This window comes from Apteryx mantelli, chromosome 3, assembly GCF_036417845.1.
Source record: "Apteryx mantelli isolate bAptMan1 chromosome 3, bAptMan1.hap1, whole genome shotgun sequence".
In the NCBI taxonomy this organism is placed as follows: Eukaryota; Metazoa; Chordata; class Aves; order Apterygiformes; family Apterygidae; genus Apteryx; species Apteryx mantelli.
Genome location: NC_089980.1, coordinates 87215685 through 87236140, shown reverse-complemented (window position 1 = coordinate 87236140; position 20456 = coordinate 87215685). Strand labels below are relative to the sequence as shown.

Genomic DNA, 20456 nt, shown 5'->3' with positions numbered 1-20456 from the left:
GGCAACAAGAAAAGCTTCTATAAGTAACAAGCAGCAAAATGAAGTCTAGGGAAAACACAGGCCTGTTGCTAAATGGGGTAGGGGGTTTGGTGACAATGGACACCAAGTGCAGAGTTACCAAATGCCTTCTTCACCTCAGTCTTTACTGCTAAGACCAGCCTTCAGGAATCCCAAGCCCCTGTGACCAGAGGGGAAGTCTGAAGCAATGAATACTTACTCTTGGTGGAGGAAGACCAGGTTGGAGAACACTTCAACAAACTGGACATACGCAAGTCCGTGGACCCTGACAGGATGCACTGGCAGTGCTGAGGGACTGGTCCACGTCATTGCGAGGCCTCTCTCAATTATCTTTGAAAGGTCAAGGCAACTGGGAGACATTCCTGGAAGAAAGCAAATGTCACCTCTATTTTTAAGAAGGTGGACTAAAGGCTGGTCAGCCTCACCTCAATCCCAGGGAAGATGATGGGACAACTAATCCTGGCTACCATTTCCAGGCATGTAAAGAACAGGAAGGTGATTGGGAGTAGTCGGTATGGATTTACAAAGGAGAAATCGTGCTTAACCAACCTGATAGCCTTCTATGATGAGACAACTGGCTTGATGGATGAAAGGAGAACAGTGGATGTTCTTTACCTTCATTTAGTAAGGTTTGACACCGTTTCCCATAACATCTTCAGAGACAAGCTGAAGTACAGGCTGGATAAGTGGAAGTGGACAGTGAGATGGACTGAAAACTGGCTGAACTGACAGGCTTAGAGGGTTGCGATCAGCAGTATGAAGTCCAGCTGGAGGCCAGGCACTACTGGTGCCCTCCAGGGGTCAGTACTGGGACCAACACTGTTCAGCTTCTTCATTAAATGACCTGGATGACAGGACTGAATGCACTCTCAGCAAGTTTGCAGACGACACAAAACTGGGAGGAGTGGCTGATACACCAGATGGTTGTGCTGCTATTCAGAGGGACCTCAACAGGCTAGAGAAATGGGGAGAGAGGAACCTCATGAAGTTCAACAAGGGGAAGTGCAGGGTCCTGCACCTGGAGAGGAACAACCTCATGCACCAGTACATCCTGGGGGATGACCAGCTCAAGAGCAACTTTGAAGAGAAGGACCTGCAGTCCTTGAACATGAGCCAGCAATGTGCCCTTGCAGCAAGGAAGGTCAACAGCCTCCTGGGCTGCATTAGGAAGAGCATTGTCAGCAGCATGAGGGAGGTGATCCTTCCCCTCTGCTCAGGGCTGGTGAGGCCACACCTGGAGTGCTGGGTCCAGTGCTGGGCTCCCCAGCATATAAGAGACATGGGTCTGCTGGAGTGAGTCCAGCAAAGGGCCACAAAAATGATGAAGGGACTGGAGCACCTCTCATATGAGGAGAGGCTGAGGAAGCTGGGACTGTTCAGGCTGGAAAAGAAAAGGCTGGGGCGGATCTTATCAGTGTCTCATCAACATATCAATCTGATGGGAAGGTGTCAAGAGGATGGGGCCTGACTCCTCTCAGTGGTACCCGGTGACAGGGCAGGAGGCAATGGGCACAAACTGAAACACAGGAAATCCCACTTGAACACAAGAAAACACTTCACTGTGTGGGTGGCTGAACACTGGAATGGGTTGACCAGAGAGGTGGTAGAGTCTCCATCCCTGGAGATATCAAAACCCAACTGGACATGCTTCTGGGCAACCTGCTCTAGCTGACCCTGCTTGAGCATGCGGAGTGGACCAGATTATCTCCAGAGCTGCCTGCCAACCGTAACTATTCTGGGTTTCTGCTAGGTGCTAATGTAGAAAAGGATACAGTACAAGCCTTGGAGTTTGGTTAGAAAGAGGTCATTAGTCACAGTAAGAATAGTTTTGTTAAAATAGAAGCTTAGAGTCAAATCAAAATGAATCCAAGACAGAGCTAGTGGCAGGAAACCACTGTATTGCTTGTAAATGTTAAAGTGGTTTGGAGATAAAGGGAGAAGAAAGCAAGGAAAGTACTACAAAAGGCAACTGAGATAAAAAAAAAGAAACTAGACTAATCTAGTAAGCAAGTGAAAATAAGGAAGAACAATGACAGTTGAGAAACAAACTCTTCAGGGGCCATGGGAAGGGATAAGTTCATTAGCACAGAAAGAAAAGGCAGAAGCTTCTTCATAACTGATTTCAAGAACTGGCAGATCTCACTATATTTCATAATTTATCTATGATCAAAATTATTCTACTGATAACCTCCTTCAAAATGCTGTTCATATATTCCAAAAATTGACTCCTTTTACCACTAGTATAACCTCTCAGGATTACCCTAACTTCAGTATCGTCAGATGGCAGCACAGGAAAAAGCTCAAGCACCCTGAGCATATATACACATACCCACGATTTAGTACATGTGCTACATACAGACAAAGGGCAGGTTTAAGGAAACATCCTGACGCTGCTAATGAGGATAACAAGGATTAGCATGATGTTCCTTCTACAAGGCAGAAGCACAGGCAGTACTGCTATTTGGCCAGTCAGACGGCAAAATGTGGCAGAGAACATAACCCTGATGCTCACCTTCCTTATCAAAATGAAAACTAAGCAGATTGTATACAGTAACAACCTCAACTGCAAATATGTGGACAGAGTCCTTCACAAAGTTATGCATTTAGTGAATATTGTACTGTTAACTACTGTTTGGAAATAGATTTAGCAAAGCAACCCTGCACCTCAAAATTCCCATGGAATAATATATCAAATCATCACAAAGATGAGAAAAATCTCAGGAAGATTCAAAGGAAGTTGTATTTAAACAAAGTAATTTTTCAACTTATCACAGACATAGACATGGAGGCTCATGAGAAAAATACAGCACTAAAACTTTCAGTGCAATGAAATTCAATAAAGGTAATGAAGTTTCAGTGTAAGGTTCCAAGACATCTTGCCTTCAATGACAAAAATGACTACAACTTACACACAAAAAAATCTGTGGAGTAACTCTGACTTACACCCAAAACTCTATCCATTTACCTATGCACAGAGTTGAACCCAATGCCAAATGAAGTAATTTTTTCATTAACATTTGATCAAGCCCTAAAGTAAGATTCCTTCCCGATGTTCTCTTCTCAATCCAGTCATCCCTGTTTTACATTCATGTATCCAGTTTAGGCATTATTAGTACCATTTTATTTCTGTCTCACAGACTAAATGGGCATACAGAATGGTAATGATGAGCCTCTACATCCAGACTATGTGGACATGTAAGAACATTGATTTTAATAACTGAAAATACTTCATTTCTATCCTGGTTAACTAGAAGCACAGTTGCAGAGGTGGCTACATAATTCAAGTTTTTAGCAATAATAAAATTAAACACAAAGAATGTAAAAAATCTGGTGTTCCTATCTTAAGAAAGTTGTTCTGCTGCTCTAACATTAAAAAAAACTTCAGTACTCTACAGATTACTAGTTTATTTATAGCACAAAGTCATTCTCATTTTACAGTGCAGGAAAGTACACTGAATGGGGCTGGAAGACAAAGAGTGCAGAATGACAAGAGCAAGAGAAACCTCAGGAACAATAAATCAGAGTGAATGGAAGCCTGCCTCAATCGTATGTACACAAATGCATGCAGCCTGACAAACAAGCAGGAGGAACTAGAGCTCTGCATGAAGTCAGAGAATTACGATGTCATTAAAAAAACTGAGACATGGTGGGATAGCTCACACAGCTGGAGCGCTGTGATGGATGGATGAAGTTCTTCAGGGAAGACAGAGAGGATGACAAGAGGGATGTTGCTCTCTATGTGAAGGAACAGCTCAAACGTATGGAGCTCTTCTATGGGACAGAGGACAGACTAGGTGACAGCTTGTGGGTCAAGATCAGAGGAGAGACCAATAAGGTCTCATATCATGGTGGAAGCGTGTTACAGACTACCTGATCAGGATGAGGAATCAGATGAAGTCTTTTCGAAACAACTTGAGGAAGTCTCTGAATCACAGACCCTGGTTCTTATGGGAGACTTTAACCTTCCTGACATCTGCAGGAAGGACAACACAGGAGAATGCAAGGAACCCAGGAGATTTCTGGCAGATATCAGGAATAACTTCTTGATAGAGGTACTGGATAGGCCAACCAGAGTGGTGCACAGCTGTCCACAAACAAGGAAGAACTGGCTGGAGATGTGACAATCAATAGCAGCCTTGGCTGTAGCAACCATGAAATAGTGGAGTTCAAGATCATGCAGGGAGTGAGGAAGGCAAGTAGAAGAGTACAGATGATGGACTTTCGGAGAACAGCCTTCAGCTTATTCAGGGAACTGGTAGATGGGATCCCATGGAAAACAGCTCTGAGGAGCAAAGGAGCTCAGGAAAGGTGGCAGATCCTTAATGGCAACCTCCTCCAAGTACAAAAACAGCCCATACTAATACTCAAAACACAAGTATCAGGAGCCTGGCTTGGTTAAGCAGATTGGCAAATCACCAATGCAAAAAAAAGCAGCATACAGGGGGTAGAAACGGGCACAGACTACCTAGGACGAATTTAGAAACATTGCCCAGACATGTAAGGACGGTGTCAGAAAAGCCAGAGCTCAACTAAATTGACACTTGTAAGGAACTCTAAGGGCAATAAGAGCTTCTGCTACTAATTAGTAGCAAAAGGCTGAACAAGGAAAACATGGGCCTGTTGCTGAATGAAGCAGGTCATTTAGTAACAGTATCTGAAGCTAGGAGGGTCCCAACTTGAAAACGATCCCATCATATGAAATCCCATGATATCACCTCTCAGTCTGAGGCACCAAGAGCAGCTGCATATAATGTTAAACTATAACAAAGAAAGGCATGTTCTAAAGCCATGTAAATTAAGATACCACTCAAACGCTTTTATAACTCCATACAGAATTAGCTGAAAACATGCATAAACTAATTTTGTCTGATTACAAGGAAAGCACAAGTGGAAAACAGAAAGGCAGCATGTAATGAAGAAGAATAAACAGAAGAGGAAGAGGACAGAAGTTCGTAAAAGAAAATAAAATTATAAAATATTCCAGCTGAAGCTATAAAACATACACAAATGTGTGTGTATAAATACATATATATACATACACATAAGCTTGCAGGGAGTATTTAAGTTTGTGGAATAAGTATTTAAAACTCTTTCTCTTGCATTATCTGCAACTCTGTTCTTTAACGTGGCAGTAGCCATCCTAGTGATAAAGCAGCCATTTGCTTTCAGCACATTGCTGCCTACAGCTTAAGCTAAGAGGCTTGGATCAGCTTTTTCTGTTCATTTTGTTGAAGGCACTGGCAGTTGGCATTGCATTTGTGTGCTTTTGAAAGTATTCAGGATCTGTAGCCTATAGCAAATTCAGAATGAAGACAACAGAGCCTGACTGGCACTGAACACCCATTTTCCCCCACTCGACTTCATTGGGAGTTTGGATTATATCCTACGGGATGCCAAGTACCAAATTCCTAAAGAAGCTTCTTTGGCTCAAACTGTTTGTGTGAGAATGGGGTGGGGGGAAGGCTTCTTCTGTTTATTTTTTTTTACTCCTTAACATACTCGCTGTGGATTTGTTTCCTGCTTTGAGCCCAGACACTTCTTCAAAAAAATGAGATTAAATTCTGTATGAAAAAATAAAGAGAAAGCTTTGAGTACTGCAGATAGAAAGCAGTAGTGTGCTAAAAGCAGTGCTCCTCTTTCTCTCTTTCCCCTTCACATGCTATTTTTTTATTGAATTGCTGAAGGAAGTGGTTGAAGTTTAAACAATGGAGCAGAGTAACTTCTTCAAATGATGCTCCGTTTTTGTCATAATTACATGACAAAAAAATATACATACTTCAGGCTTGTGAAACTGCTATTTTCATAAATGTTACAGTGCATTTATGCACTGATGAGAAAAAAATCAACATAATTGGTTAAAAATGAAAATGTGGTTTTATTCAACAGATCTATTACATGTGTACTTTTTCATTTTCTTAAGCTAATTTTTATTTCAAAAAGACAAAACATGCCCGCAGAACCCTTCTGAAGAATAACCAAGATGGGAATTTAGGTATTTCCCTTTACAAAACAGTATTTAAATTACACAGATTATACAAGATTAGATCATGTAACTCAGAGAGCTCTTATTCTTCCTATGGCATGCAAAACATGAGTTGTCATGTAGCTGAACCAAAAACCTCCTTCCAGCTGATTCATACTTATAAAATTGCAATGCACAGACACTTCTAGCTAACACATGTCCTAACTCTCTGATAAAAATCCTTTTTTTTTTTTTTTAAACTTATTTCACTACCTTCAGCTACTGAAAGGGGAGGGGACGTTCAAATTTTCCACAAACACAAATCTAAACCTTTTCTAATTAGGTAGTAAAGAATTTATGGAGAGATTTTGTATTGCCAAATATCCTACATATTTATATTATCTTGGCAAGGGGAAAGAAATTTTGACATTCAAAAGGAATCTCGTGTGACAAATGCAGTCACAGACACCCAGACTTTTTAAAACTTTGTTTTACCTAACCTTGTCTTAAAAAAAAAAAAAAAGTTGGGAACCAAGATTAGAAACCTATTTTCTACATAACAGTAAAAATGGCAAACTGCTGTGATATCCAAGGTCAAGAAAAGGGACCATCCCTATAGGCAATGCAAAGGACTTGCATCTGTTATGTAACACTATGTAACTGCAGCTGATAAAAGTCACATAGCATCACAGGACTTCGAAGTGATTTATTACTATTGAAAAGCTCCATAATTCCTGTACCACTAATCTCTTTCACTTTCTTAAGAGATACAGAGACAGCAAGAAGCGGCGCTGCCCCTTGGACGCCCTGGGCCGTGCTGCCAGGAGCATGGCCACGGGGCAGCCGGCAAGGACACGGAGCGCTCCCGGACGGAGTCGGCACGGCCGGCCGGACCTCCCTGGCGCAGCCACGGCCCCACAGCACCGGCGCCCTGCTAGCCCGGGGTGGGGAAGACGCAGCCCCAGAGAGCTGCTAACATGCAAGGGAAGGGCCACAGGGAGGCCGAAAGGAAAAGCACCTAAACGGAGCAGGACAGCCTTGCTTGAGGGAGATGACAAACACAAAAAGGTTGGCAAACCTATCCTTTGGCCAGTAATGCTTCCAAAACCTTGCCCACCCTCAGAAACTGAGGATGCCAAAATATTCGTACCCTCTAGCACTTTGTAGCACACACAGCGTCAATAGGCAAAAGACCTGAGAATAATTTGCGCATGCTGAATTGTTCAAATGAGCTTTCAGTAACTCATTTAACATTACAGCCTGAATTATTTTCGCCTGTACCCATAAATGCAAGTATGAACACAATGGCCAGCTAATGCTCCCACTAACGTCCCACAGTGTGCTTGGCAATCTCTCAAGGTCTCCCAGAAGGAGCCACCTCCAGCAACTTCCTTAACAGCCAGCACGCCCAGGCACAGGGTGCAGCAACCAAAACGACTGTGTGCCCCAGACGCAACATTCACACGGGATAAAGCTGCAACAATTCGGAGCACTCATAGGCAAGGCTGGGAGAGAAACACCGTTCTGTTTTGTGACTCTGCTTCTCCCACTTAAACCATCTGTTGCAGTCTGGCCCAAATTTCTACACAGAAAGGAGGTTACTGAGCTATTAAAAAAAAAAAAAAAAGCTGATACAAGAAAATCCACTGAAATTTAGAATTAAGTTCACTATTTACAGAGAACATTGCTTGTATTGATAACTTAGCCTTGAAAGATTGAGTTGGGGCAGGCAGGGAAGCTGAAAAGACCTAAGAGGTGACAGAACAGCCTCCTAGGGCATAACTCAAGTCACTGATTCACATGAAAAGAAGTTTTTATTAGCAGCCATCTTTGTCCACAGGCTACCCTTTAGAGAAAAAATGATCTTATAAAAAAAACATTCCTGAACTTTCCACTTTTCAGAGTGGGAAGAGTTTCAGAGCAAGACGATATACCCTGAAGTACAAGTGACTTATAAATGCTTTATCAGTTTCAAGGATGCTTTTAATACCATATTTAACATTCCTAAATTCTACCATCTCGGTAAAAGAACAGCCAGAACACACTAAAAACATTGACTATTTCTCACTGACAAATGAAAAGGAAGCTCGACTTTCCTCTGTTTTTTTTTTTTTTTTTTGAAAGTAACATGCTCAACTGATACCAAGGAACTGTTACAAGTATCAGTTTACATGTGTGTTTTGGTGACAAACACACCCAAGAAAAAACTTGGGAACCCAAACAGATCAAATCCTTCAAAAACTTTCCAAGACACAACTTCATGTTAGGTGCCCAAGTGGAGTGTCCGGTCAGGAACCTCAAAATAGCAACCCAGGCTATGAAAAGGACTAAGGTCTTTTATGGGAACTTACTAAAACAAAGCTTCCTCATTGTATTCCACTGCCAAGGGGTGTATAATCGTATTATTTTGTTAGTACAAAGCACTAATCTGCTTATTGTAAATACACCTAAAAGGCAAGGCTCTGTTTCTATTGCAAACGGATAGAAGTACTAGAAGACTGTTTTAAATCTAAATAAGCATGTAACAGTAATCATATTGTAGCTCACCAAATGGCTCAAGACTAGAATTTTTCTGAGGATTTCCAAATTAAACTCCACTACCATTCAAGCCTTCATTTCTGCAATTCCTCATGTGAAAAGCAACAGAAAACTACACATTTTGAAAGTGACTTAGCCACTAAAATAAGTTCCAATGGAGATAGTTTGGAGTCCAGCAGCCCAAGTCTTAACTCTGCTGTCCGAATCAGTCACTTAACTTATTTCCTTCTCTGAATAAAAAAAGCTGAAATTCAAGGAAAGACATTTTATTGCTTTTTCCTACCCTCTTTTTATTAATACTCGCAATGTGGTTGTAGTTTTCTTATGCCTTTATCAAGCCTTATATATCACAAACAATTCCACTGAAGCTCTCCCATGCTCAGAGAGAGGCTTTGTATCTAGATATTTTAAGAACAGCCACTGAATGGCACTGATAAAGAAGAGGCTTACATTTTTATTTCTTTTCTCTAAGAGATTTTTTTCCCCAAATCCACAATTAAAAGTTTATAGTTCCTTCACTGTGGAGGGTATGTGAAATAACCAGCATGGCCCTTTCACAGGAGGCAATATCTTTGAGGCAAGAAATCTCAGGCAAAGCTGTATTACACTGGTGCTTTTTTGATAAGTAAAAACCAAATTCCATTACAGTTAGCTGTCTGCAGGCTTTTAAGTAGTTTTAGTTATTGGTTTGCGATGGATGATGGTCAAGATGCTTCAGGAAAAAAAATAAATAAATAATACACTTCCTTAGAGTAACAGGTGGAAACAGAAGAAACAAATCAGAAGTTGCTTAGATAAGCTACGAGGCAAAAAGTAAAACACAATGACAGTAGAATTAAGAAGTCTTCCTTTCCCAAATGTATTTAAGTTACCTCTTTAGCAAAATGGAGAAAAACTTTTCACAAAATATGAATCTGATTACTTATAAATCCAGTTTATAATCACTATCTCCACACTTGATTAAACTAAACTCTTTAGTTTCCTCCTTCCAAACTGCAAGATAGTTCTTTCTGCACCAAGAAATCTGAACCCTAGCCCTAATATGCTGAACCATAAGTATATGTTCTTTTGCTGTGGAAAGTTCCAATGTATCTTTAAACTACCTTGCAATTAATATTTACATGTCTTGCCTTTATGCTCTGATGTTTCACATCTGAGTGGAACACAGGTTTAAGGTTTTAACATCTACAAATGTATTTTATTTTTATTCCATCTTCTACAATCAAGCTACATTAATAAAATCCTAAAGCTATTTTATCTAAATGTATCACTTTTGTCACTCCAGGAATTTTCTTGCCCATGTTACAAAAATATTAGAAATCTCGCCCTGATGATCAAGAAATAAGGAAAAAGTTTCACCCATCACTGGTTCCAAAATAAGCTAATGCAAGTCTTAAACTGAAAGAGATGTCACATTTATTAAATAATCATGTAAAAATGAGAACTCTACATTTCATAACTCTCATGTATATTTTCCAGCTTTACTCTTCAAAAATGCTGATGCTTAAGCCCAGTGATAGTTTGTCTTGCAAGAACACACAAATAGTTGGTATTTCAATTATCTTCAGAATAGACTCTAGGTACACAGAAGGAATTAGCTTTTTAAAAAAGAAATTTGCATAAGTCTTTATCGTACAAGAATCCCCTCTGGTATTTTCACATTATAATACAACAGAATTGGCTGAAATATGGATTCCTGCTTCAGCAGGTATCACACTACAGTTGAAAGAAAGTAATCATCTCTTGCCCCAGGAAGCACTGCCTGATGTTATCACTGACAAACCTTCTTCCACAAAAAGCTCACATTAATAGTGGTAAAGGAGGCTTTATGTTTTTCAAAGTCCTAAGCGAAGACAGACCAACTTCATCCATAACCTCGGGAAAGATGAGTAGTCTGCCTTTTCTTTAAGGGAAAGTTAGCCAGTAGATCTTACTCTGAGTATTCAGAGTATCTGAATATGGCAATACCATACACAAAATGGTCTTGGACTGCAAAACTGAATGCCTTTTACAATAATGTATTTCTTGAACACATTTGATAATGTCTTTAGGTTACAGAACTATTAAGATTTTGAAACACACACAGAGGCACACTGTTTTTTCTTCCATGTTCTCAACTTCTGTCGAATATGGATGTATCTTAAAAATCTAGGGAATTATTGTTTCTGTTTTTTTTTAAATTATTATTATTAAAGTTAGATGTCAAAAGAACTACCCACATGATCTTTTAACATGGCCTCCTTCCAGGTTGATAATCTTTATTTAATCAGTAAACATCACCTTCTTTGTTATCTACTTAAGCTTTTAAATACAAGATTAACTATTAATGTATTAATTATACATCTGCTTTTCTTTGTGGAAAATGTGCTTGATCCTGCTAGTCTGTAAGAAAGAAAAATCATATTTCTTTTTCAACTAGTTCACCTTCACCTTTTCCACATTTCTAATCTTTGACCAACCTGAAATTCCACTGGGGCAAACAGTTTTTGCTACATTATCTCAAGGTATAGTGTTTTACTAGAAAGTCTGGAGAAGAGTTGTGGAGGACCATGACAGGGTTAAACTGGTGGAAAGTTGCAAGTAGCAAGCAACAGGAGTCTCAGACAAACGTACCCAAGGACACTGGTGCAGCTGGAAATGATACATCCTGAGAAAGTACAGATAAACTAGCAGAAGCCAGTGGGAACCAAGGTTAAGGGCTAGACAGTTTTGCTAAATAAGTAGCAAGGTACAAGGTATGACCGCTGCGTGCGTGATCGGTGCTATGATTGGCTACCTGTGACATAATCTGTATGAACCACCAACCAAGGGCCAGAGCGCCGCATGCCTGCACCTATAAGGTGGGCAAATTGCTGAATAAAGTTGGAACTGAACCTGCATTCTGTGAGTGCATATGATTCTTTCCTGTCACTCCCGCGGACCGCGACATCTGGTGACCCCGACGTGATACTGCAAAGGAGAAGCTGGCTTTGCTAAGAGTTCGAGTAACGGGAGTGGATACCGCCCGGCAGGCTCGTGCCCGGGGAAAACGAGCCTGGCCGTCCAAAGAAAGACGGAAAAAAGAAAAGTCGTAGCTACGCAACTCTTCTGACGGGTGAGTCAGGCGCCCTTGTGAGGCGGCGGGCGGTATGGGAAACGCTGTATCAGCGGTAGAAAAGGCCACGTTGGAAAAACTGTTACAAGTGGCAGCACAAACAGAGCGACAGGTGGAGCGCCAGGCGCTGGTGGACTTGCTGTGGTGGAGAAGGCAGCGCGGTTTGTTACGGGAGTCCAGCCAGGTCTTTAGCGCGGAAGCCTGGAAGGAGGTTGGGAAGGAACTGTGGGAATCCATCCAAAATGGAGAAAAAGAGGCCAGGCATCTGGCCAAAACATATCGAGATGTGCGGCTCATGATCGAACAGCTGCACGGGGAGGCACAGGCGACCGCTGCCATACGGAGGGCACTGCAGGCGGAGCCCCCTGCGGCGGCACTTTCGCCGGGGAATGAGGACGAGGGAGCGGAGTACGCGGTGCCCGTCTTTGATACACCATCCTCGGGGGGGCCCTCGGTGATAGATGAGCCCTCCCCGCCATGTGCGGCACCTCTCTCTAAGCTAGAGCGGGAGGCTTGGGGGACTGGCACAGGATATGAGGACTTGCCACCGTACAAGAAAGGGGACGTTGCTGACGCCTTTGCCGCCCCCCCTGAGCCGTCCGCTCCCCCCATGGAAGTGGATCCGGCCGCTGTGCCATTACCTGAGGAGGAAAGCGTTGATCTGACTGAATATTCAAAAAAAATGGAGGAACTGTTGGAGGAAATGAGGAGGTTGGATAGGGGGTCGAAAAAGGCGCATGTGAGGGAGGCGTATAAGAAGGCGCATCAGGCCATTGTGGACGGCCTGAAAGCGGTTGAGGAACGGTTCTCCGGGGATCCTGCCGGCAGATCCCAGGAGAACCAAGAGATCGCCCCCAGAGACTGGGTGATTACCAACGTACTCAAAGGGACGTGGTCCCTTGAGCAGGCGGAGCAGCATCTGCAAGCCTGGAAAAAAAACCCTTTAACACAAAAGGAGTATCGAATGATTTTGGACCGTTTACCGAGAGCACGGGAGAAAGCCCTGCCACCTAGGGACCCTGACTTTGACATGGCAAAAAGGTGGCGCGGGATCATTCAGAATGCTGAACTGGTTGGGGACATGCAGTTTTTCCCTATAGTAGCCCCGGTGGTGACCACGGGTCAGGGACAGACGAGGTGGGAGCCTCTGGATTGGCAAGTGGTAACAAAGCGGCAACAGTTGGTAATGCAGTACGGGATAAACAACCACCAAGTGCAAGCGCAGCTGAGAGCCCTGGTGAAATATCAAAACTTGGTGCCGAGCGACATTCGCGCCCTTGCCGAACTGATTCTGGGGCCCACCTCTTTGCTGGTGTTTTTGAATAAGTGGCAGGAACTGCAGAAATTGGGAAAAGAAAGCAGAGTTCAATCTACTCATACTATCACATTCCTAGAAGCACTTTCTACTACGTATATGATGACTCCCTGTGACTGGAAAGCGTTAATGAAAATGGATTTGACTAACACTCAGTATGCTGTGTGGCTTTCGGACTTTCGAGACAAATGTCCCATACAGGCGGTTGATAACTTGAATAACGGACAAGGAGTAGGCTATAACCAATTGGCTGGAGAGGGGCTGCATGCGGATCCAGCAACCCAGACGGAATATAATAGAGAAACATATGAGAGGATTGCAAAGTTCGTTTTACAAGCCTTGCGTGGACTGACAGGTACAAACGCCGATTCAAGTTTGTCATTTGCAAAAGTATTACAGGGACCTACAGAACCGTACCCTGCATTTGTTGATTGGTTATATGCAGCAACTGAGCGGCAGATTGAGAATGAGGAGGCTCAGGCACTGTTGCTGAGGCAGCTCGCTTTTGAGAATGCGAATGCTGACTGTGCGAGAGCCTTGCAGGCGATTAAGAACCGAGCAACTTGCACTATTGCAGAGATGGTGCGGGCTTGTCAAAATGCAGGCTCTAGACACCACAGCACCGAATCCCTTGCCGCTGCACTGGCGGCTCAGATGTACGAGCAAGGGGGAATAAAAAAGAAAAAAAAAAAAGAGGATGTTTCCGTTGTGGGGCAGCACCGCGCTGGGGGGGGGGCGCGATGCGGTGGCCACCCCTCAGCGCCAGCACCAGCACCGAGCTGCCGCCCGGCCTCCCCGCCTCCCCCTCCCGCTCCTCCCCCCCCGCGGTAGCGAGCGAGCGAGATGGCGGCCGCCAGGGCTCTGGCTAAGCAGGAGCAGATCCTGGTGCTCGATCAACCCACCGACCTCAAATTCAAAGTAATGCTACAACCTTTTGGCTATGATCCTCAGAGATAATGGCTCTAATTCTCTTCCTTCACTTCTTGTTGTAATTGCAGCCAGTCCAACTGCAATTAAACGATATTGTCATGCTTAATGACCTACTAAAAATATTAGGAGCCATTAATTGGCTCTGACCAGTGCTAGGACTTTCCACGGAACTGCTACACCCCCTTTTTGAAAAGCTCAAAGGGGACACCTCCCTAACCTCCACTCGAACTTTGACACCTGAAGCGAGAAAGGCACTCCAGTTATGTGCCCGTGCTCTGGAGGACCGCCAGGGTTGGCGACATGATTTCTCATTGCCTTTTTATTTAGCTCTGATTGCCAACAGCTTCCAGCCTTTTGCAGTATTATTTCGATGGGATACAAAAAGCACAGATCCTTTGCACATTTTTGAATGGATCTTTCTGTCACCCCTCCAAAAAACTTATGGACTCTTACAGAAATGTATTCTAAGCTTATCATTAAGGGCAGGGAGAGACTGCAAACCATGAATGGCTGTGACCCTGGAGTTATTTATATCCCAGCCACTATAGACAACTTGAACTGGTTAATTTCAGAAGATTGGGGTTTTCAAGTAGCCCTTGCTGATTTCACTGGACAGCTTTCCATCCATTATCCTCGGCACAGGTTATGGGCAGAGGCTGGCAGCCTACCCCTAGTCGCTGTCGCCCTGTCCCGGTTCCTGGTTTAACTGTCTTCACCGATGCTTCAGGCAGATCTAAAGGGGCTGCTATCATGTGGCAGGACCCTGTCACACAACAATGGAGAACAACAGTACGTACACAGGAACGAGGGTCGGTACAGGTACTGGAGATGGTGGCCGTCCGTATGGCTTTTGACCTTTGTGCCAATGAACTTGTAAATGTTGTTACTGATTCCTGTTATGCCGCAGGCCTTGTGCAAAGGTTAGAGGCCTCCTTTCTCCGTGAGGTCTCCAATCCATTGCTCTTTGCAGAACTTTATGCTCTTTGGACTCTTATTAATCACAGAAAGCATGACTTTTATGTTTTACATGTACGCTCACACACGGACCTGGCCGGACCCATCGCTGAGGGAAATCGACGCGCTGATGCTGCAGCCATGCCAGCGGTGGTACCCAACCTTCTGGAACAAGCCAGACTGTCTCACTCCTTCTTTCATCAAAACGCCTGCTCGCTGAAGAGGCAGTTTCAGCTACCCATCCAGCAGGCCAGAGACATTATTTTTGTCTTGTTCAGACTGTCAGTAGTTTGCCCCAATGCCTTCAAAGGAAGGGGCGAACCCTAGAGTTTTAAAGGCTAATGAATTATGGCAAACAGACGTTACGTATGTTTCAGAATTTGGTCATCTTAAATATGTACATGTCACAGTCGACACCCATTCTCGATTTTTGTGGGCCACCGCCCACACTGGTGAAAAGGCTAGGGATGTGACTCGCCATTGGCTTGCCTGCTTTGCGGTCTTGGGGGTGCCAACAACCATCAAAACGGACAACAGCCCAGCCTATTGCTCAGGCCGGGCACGTCAATTCCTCAATGCCTGGGGCATCTCTCATGTAACAGGCATACCCCACTCCCCAACTGGCCAAGCCATTGTTGAGCAGTCACACCGCAGCCTGAAAGACATGCTACAAAAACAAAAAAAAAAAAAGGGGGAGACACTGCTCACCCCACAAGAATGACTACACAAAGCGTTATATGTCCTTAATTTTTTGAATTGTGATGAAACAGGTCATAATAATTTCGAACGTCAGCAAGCCACAGACATGAGATCAATACAAAAGCCCCCAGTTTTGGTCAAAGACTTGGTTTCCGGCCAATGGGTGGGACCAATGGAACTGATAACTTGGGGGAGGGGAAATGCTTGTGTTTCTACAGGAACTCGGTTACGATGGGTGCCGTCGCGACGTGTATGACCTTATGTTGCCTCATCCTCGGAGCAACAAGCACGCCCGTCGGACCAGGCACCTGGAAACGTGGCAACATCTGGGTGACTCTTGCGAATGTAACCAATATGGACACCTTGTTTATCAATGACGATGCCATCAGACCCTTTCCACACTTGCTTGACCGGACTTCCTCTTGATATACAGCGCATGGGGTCTCTTTACAATGATACTGTGTTAACAAATTGTAGTGCGCCAGGTACACTTCAGCCCAAATGGTGGTGGTGCGATGCAGAATGGAGACACAGGAGTGGAATATTTCCACATGGTATAACAATATGCTCAATGTACACAATTTTCCTGCCTTGCCACTGCAGCCACAAGAACTTGACTTATTGGGAATTACACAGGCTGCAGTCTGCTTTTATCTAAATTATACTGCAAGGGCACCTACCAAAGAGGGTGACGTTGATGAATCTCCCTCAGGCATTTATGCCAATACACCTGTATGGTGTAATCACACCACCTCAGGTCAAATAACACCTGGACCACAACCCATAGGGTTGGCTGCTAAGATATTCTTAATTTGTGGTCAGAGAGCCTGGAAAGGCGTACCAGGTAAAGCTGTGGGGGGACCATGTATCTTTGGACTTTTGACAATATTCCATCCCGAAAAATGGTTAATTGATGGAACGGTCCATCTTCGAGCAAAGCGATCCACCCACAGCTTTATGTCAGGTTGCGATAGTAACGTAGAATTCTGGAATCCAGCAGAACGTATCTTGAGTAGTATTTTTGCAGGAATAGGGACTGCTCATGCTTTATCACAACTTAACAGATTAGGATGCTGGCTTGCAAAAGAAGCAAATGCTACTAGTACTGCTTTAAGTACCTTATTAACAGACGTAGATTCAATTAGATATGCCACCTTACAAAATCGGGCTGCAATTGACTTTTTGCTATAGGCCCAAGGCCATGGCTGTCAAGACTTTGAAGGAATGTGTTGTATGAACCTGAGTGATCATTCTGAGTCAGTACATACAAGCATTGCAAAATTGAAGGAGTTAACAAAATAACTGCAAGAAGACGATGGTGAAAACTTGTGGGGACTGTTTGATTGGTTGAATATGCTTGCCATAGGGCCCTGGTTGGCAGCTGGACTAAAACAGCTGATTACCGTAGGTGGGTATGCTCCTATTGATTTGTGGGCCTTGCATACTGCAATGCATCCTAGCTCGGGTACAGAAAATGGTTGATCTATTATTTGAAAGAAGAGGGGGAGGTGTTGGGGCCCTTGCGGTGCTTCAGAACAATAATCTATATGAGATATAGAGCATGGAACTAACACTGTTTAGGATTAATTCCTTAGCACAACTTGCTTAGCATTAGTAGCTAAATTTGCTGAAGCCTTAGGCCTCAGGCTATAGCCACTGCTACGTGCTTTGAAGTAGTCCACCAAGGACACTGGTGCAGCTGGGAATGATACATCCTGAGAAAGTACAGATAAACTAGCAGAAGCCAGTGGGAACCAAGGTTAAGGGTAAGATAGCTTTGCTAAATAAGTAGCAAGGTACAAGGCATGATCGCTGCGTGCGTGATCGGTGCCATGATTGGCTACCTGTGACATAATCTGCATGGTGATTGGCCTAGCAAAGTGTACGACTGCACAAACATATATAAGATGGGCAAATTGCCGAATAAAGTTGGAATTGAACCTGCATTCTGTGAATGCGTATGATTCTTTCCCGTCACTCCCGCGGACCGTGACAAGAGTAAAGTATCTTCTGAGGAGGAACCATTCAGAGAATTTAAATACCTTATGCACCAGTTGTGAAGTTTCCAAGGCTGTACTGAGCTTTGCATGAAGCTTGATCAATTAAGGAAAAAAAAAAAAAAAAAGAAAAGAAAAAAGGCAAGACTAAAATGCTGATTAATCATCAGAGGAAAAATAGTTTGAGACTCACTCTCTACTTCATTGCCAAGTTATGCCTGCGTATGACAGAACAAGCTCCATACTACAGCATTATCATGACAGTGGAAAAGTCATCTTTGGACTATTCCATATTATCTCAAGAGCAGTACAATCTAAATCAGACAAAAGACAAGAGAAAAAAAAAAGCAAAAAACATTGCTATCAAAATAGTCAGGAGTTATAGTAACAAGAATACACTCCAGTATTGATGCTGAAGAGGACTTATTATTTCTTTCAAAGGCAGAAATACTAGCAAAAAGGTCATGGGACAGATTCTTTGTAAACCGACTGACAGCAGCGCAGCCACCTCTCAAATCCACAGTGACTGACCTTCGCCTTATAGTGTCAAGCACTTTAAAAGTAGTTTTAGCTGCTAAGTTTCTTCATACACAGCCACTGCATGCCTTACACTAAAAGACAGTGGTTTGTTCAATTCATGACCACCTTGGGTTTCTCATGCCTCACAAAATGCATTGCACACGTGAACACTGCAGCGCTGGGCAACGCTGCTAGATTATAAAAAGTCTTTGGCACAAATCATATCTTACATTTCAACAGCCCTGAGCATAGTGACAGCGTTCGAACAAGGTAAATATTTGATCAAGCAAGTGCACTTCTGTTGCAACACTGAAGCTGCAAGCTCACTACACAGCACTTTGACAGTGAGGCACATTTGCAGTCATGAAATAAACTTGTAAGCATCAAATTCTATTTTCAAATACAAAAACCTCATTCTTACCAACTTTGCAGGAATTATATAAATACATATATCTATGGGCACTACTGTGCTCAAAAGTATGTAACTCATGAATCAATTTTTTCCCCTTGGATACATGTAATAAAAATACAATTAAAGCTATTTTTCATTTTGCTATGAAAGCCTTCTGTACTTCACAAACTAAACTGAGTAATGAGAACATACTGTTCTCAGGCACAAAAGAAGAGTTAGCTACCACTAATCCGAAATAAAATAAATTATTAGCAAGCTGACTTGTAACAGCAGTTAGAATCTCTTTCAGATCCTTTTTACTTCAAAGACATGTTAAAAACATCCAGGTTTTAAATAAATCTTCATTAAAAGGGCCACTTTTATTTCCCTCCCAACACATAAAAGCAGATAAAACAAAAACAATACCAGAAAGAGGCATTACCATTACCTAGCGAGAACACCTCTTTCCACACATCCACACATTTTTTAAAAAATAATAATAAAATTTAGAAAGCATTTTAAGGAAAGCTCATGTTTGAATAACTTTCACGCTTGCATACTTCAAGGAAAACATTTAGATAAGCTTTGCGTTATTTAATTCAGAGAATAAAAATATATTATCTGTTGAATTATAATGTCAGTAAAAACACTTTCTTTCATTTATGTACACTTACTGCAATCTCTCTACAGGCCGACATGGATATCCCTGTACCTTCAATTTGCTTCAGTGCATATTCCTTTTCATCTTTCCTGTACACAAAGAGGGGGAAAAAAAAGAGAGAGAGGAATAGTTTAGTGCTGATTTATATCACACTAATAAATACAAGTATAATGATTTACCTTAACTTGGTCTAGATGAAGAAACTGAAATCTGTTTTATGCACCAATCTGTTTTATGCATCAACTACACTAAAATATTAAAAGCAGGTCTTCCTTTAACACAGACTTCAAAAATTACAAACAAAACTCCTTTATAAATAAACTTTGTTAACCTATATCCATTTTTCTCTGAAACCATGCTGACATCTGCAAACAGATCTATAGATAAGTCACTTTCCCTGCAATTCTAGGACACTGTCCACTGTCAGGAAACAAAAGCACACATATCCTGTGCTTAAAAGACTCTTCCCGAAACATCTAAGAACTACTTATTTGATTTTATGAGCCACTGCCAATCAACTTTTAAAATACCATTATGTTTTAAACTTCTTATACCTCTTTGGAGAATGCGAATGCCACTGGGCAAGTTTGTATTTGCCAGCACACAAGCAGGGAGCTGCTGTAGGGTACCCACCAGCAACAGACCCCACCGCAGTATATGCAATTGTGTGCACTGAAGAGCAAAGCCCCAGAAAATGAAATGTTCTCCCCGAACATGGTGTATCACCCTTTTAAATAACCAGAGTTTGAAGTAACTTCTAGGAAAGACCAAACAGGACGAGAAGACGAAGTACTATCTCAAAGCCTTCATGATGCAATTTAACCAGCTTGCTGCCTACAGTGAGGTGTGCTGGGTTTCAGCTGTTATCAGTTGCTGCTGGATAAGCACCAATTTTTGGCCCACTTTCCCACCATCACTCACAATACTGACGCACTTGCGCGGACTCACCAGTTACAATTTCCGGACAATTCAACAACCCACAATCTCCATTCAAATTCCCTCCAGCATTTCTGGTAGACTTTGGTTTCCCCCTTCTCCAGCCCCAGACCATTACCCTTTTGCTAATTTGAAATTTTGAATTGGATTAGTCTCAGCCTCTCTTGCCTCCAAATTGACATCTGCATCCTGCCCAGTTTCAGCCCCTTTGCCAGCCTCCTCCAGAGCCTCCGTCTCGGAAATCCATGGGATGAGAAGTGGCTCAGTAGAGGAAAATGGTGGGGAGAGTCACACGGACCAGAAATTATTCAGAAATCACCTACATATATTAGTAACTAATCATTTTTATCAGCAACTTTCAATAGCAGTTAAACCTACAAAGCATATCTATAGTTAAGACTGTAATTAGCTTCCATTTTGCCTGTTCTGTGCTACTTTTTTT

The 20456-nt window shown here is 42.7% G+C and overlaps 1 protein-coding gene across 4 annotated transcripts in view; it reads right to left on the bottom strand.

Moving 5' to 3' along the window:
• Positions 1-20456, bottom strand: part of CDK19 (cyclin dependent kinase 19) — a 142595-nt gene that overhangs the window by 103663 nt on the left and 18476 nt on the right. For all 4 annotated transcript variants that reach the window (XM_067293855.1, XM_067293857.1, XM_067293856.1 and 1 more), the window contains one exon: positions 19092-19167. In XM_067293855.1, coding sequence (XP_067149956.1) covers positions 19092-19167 — 76 coding nt within the window. The remainder of the gene's footprint in view (positions 1-19091; positions 19168-20456) is intronic.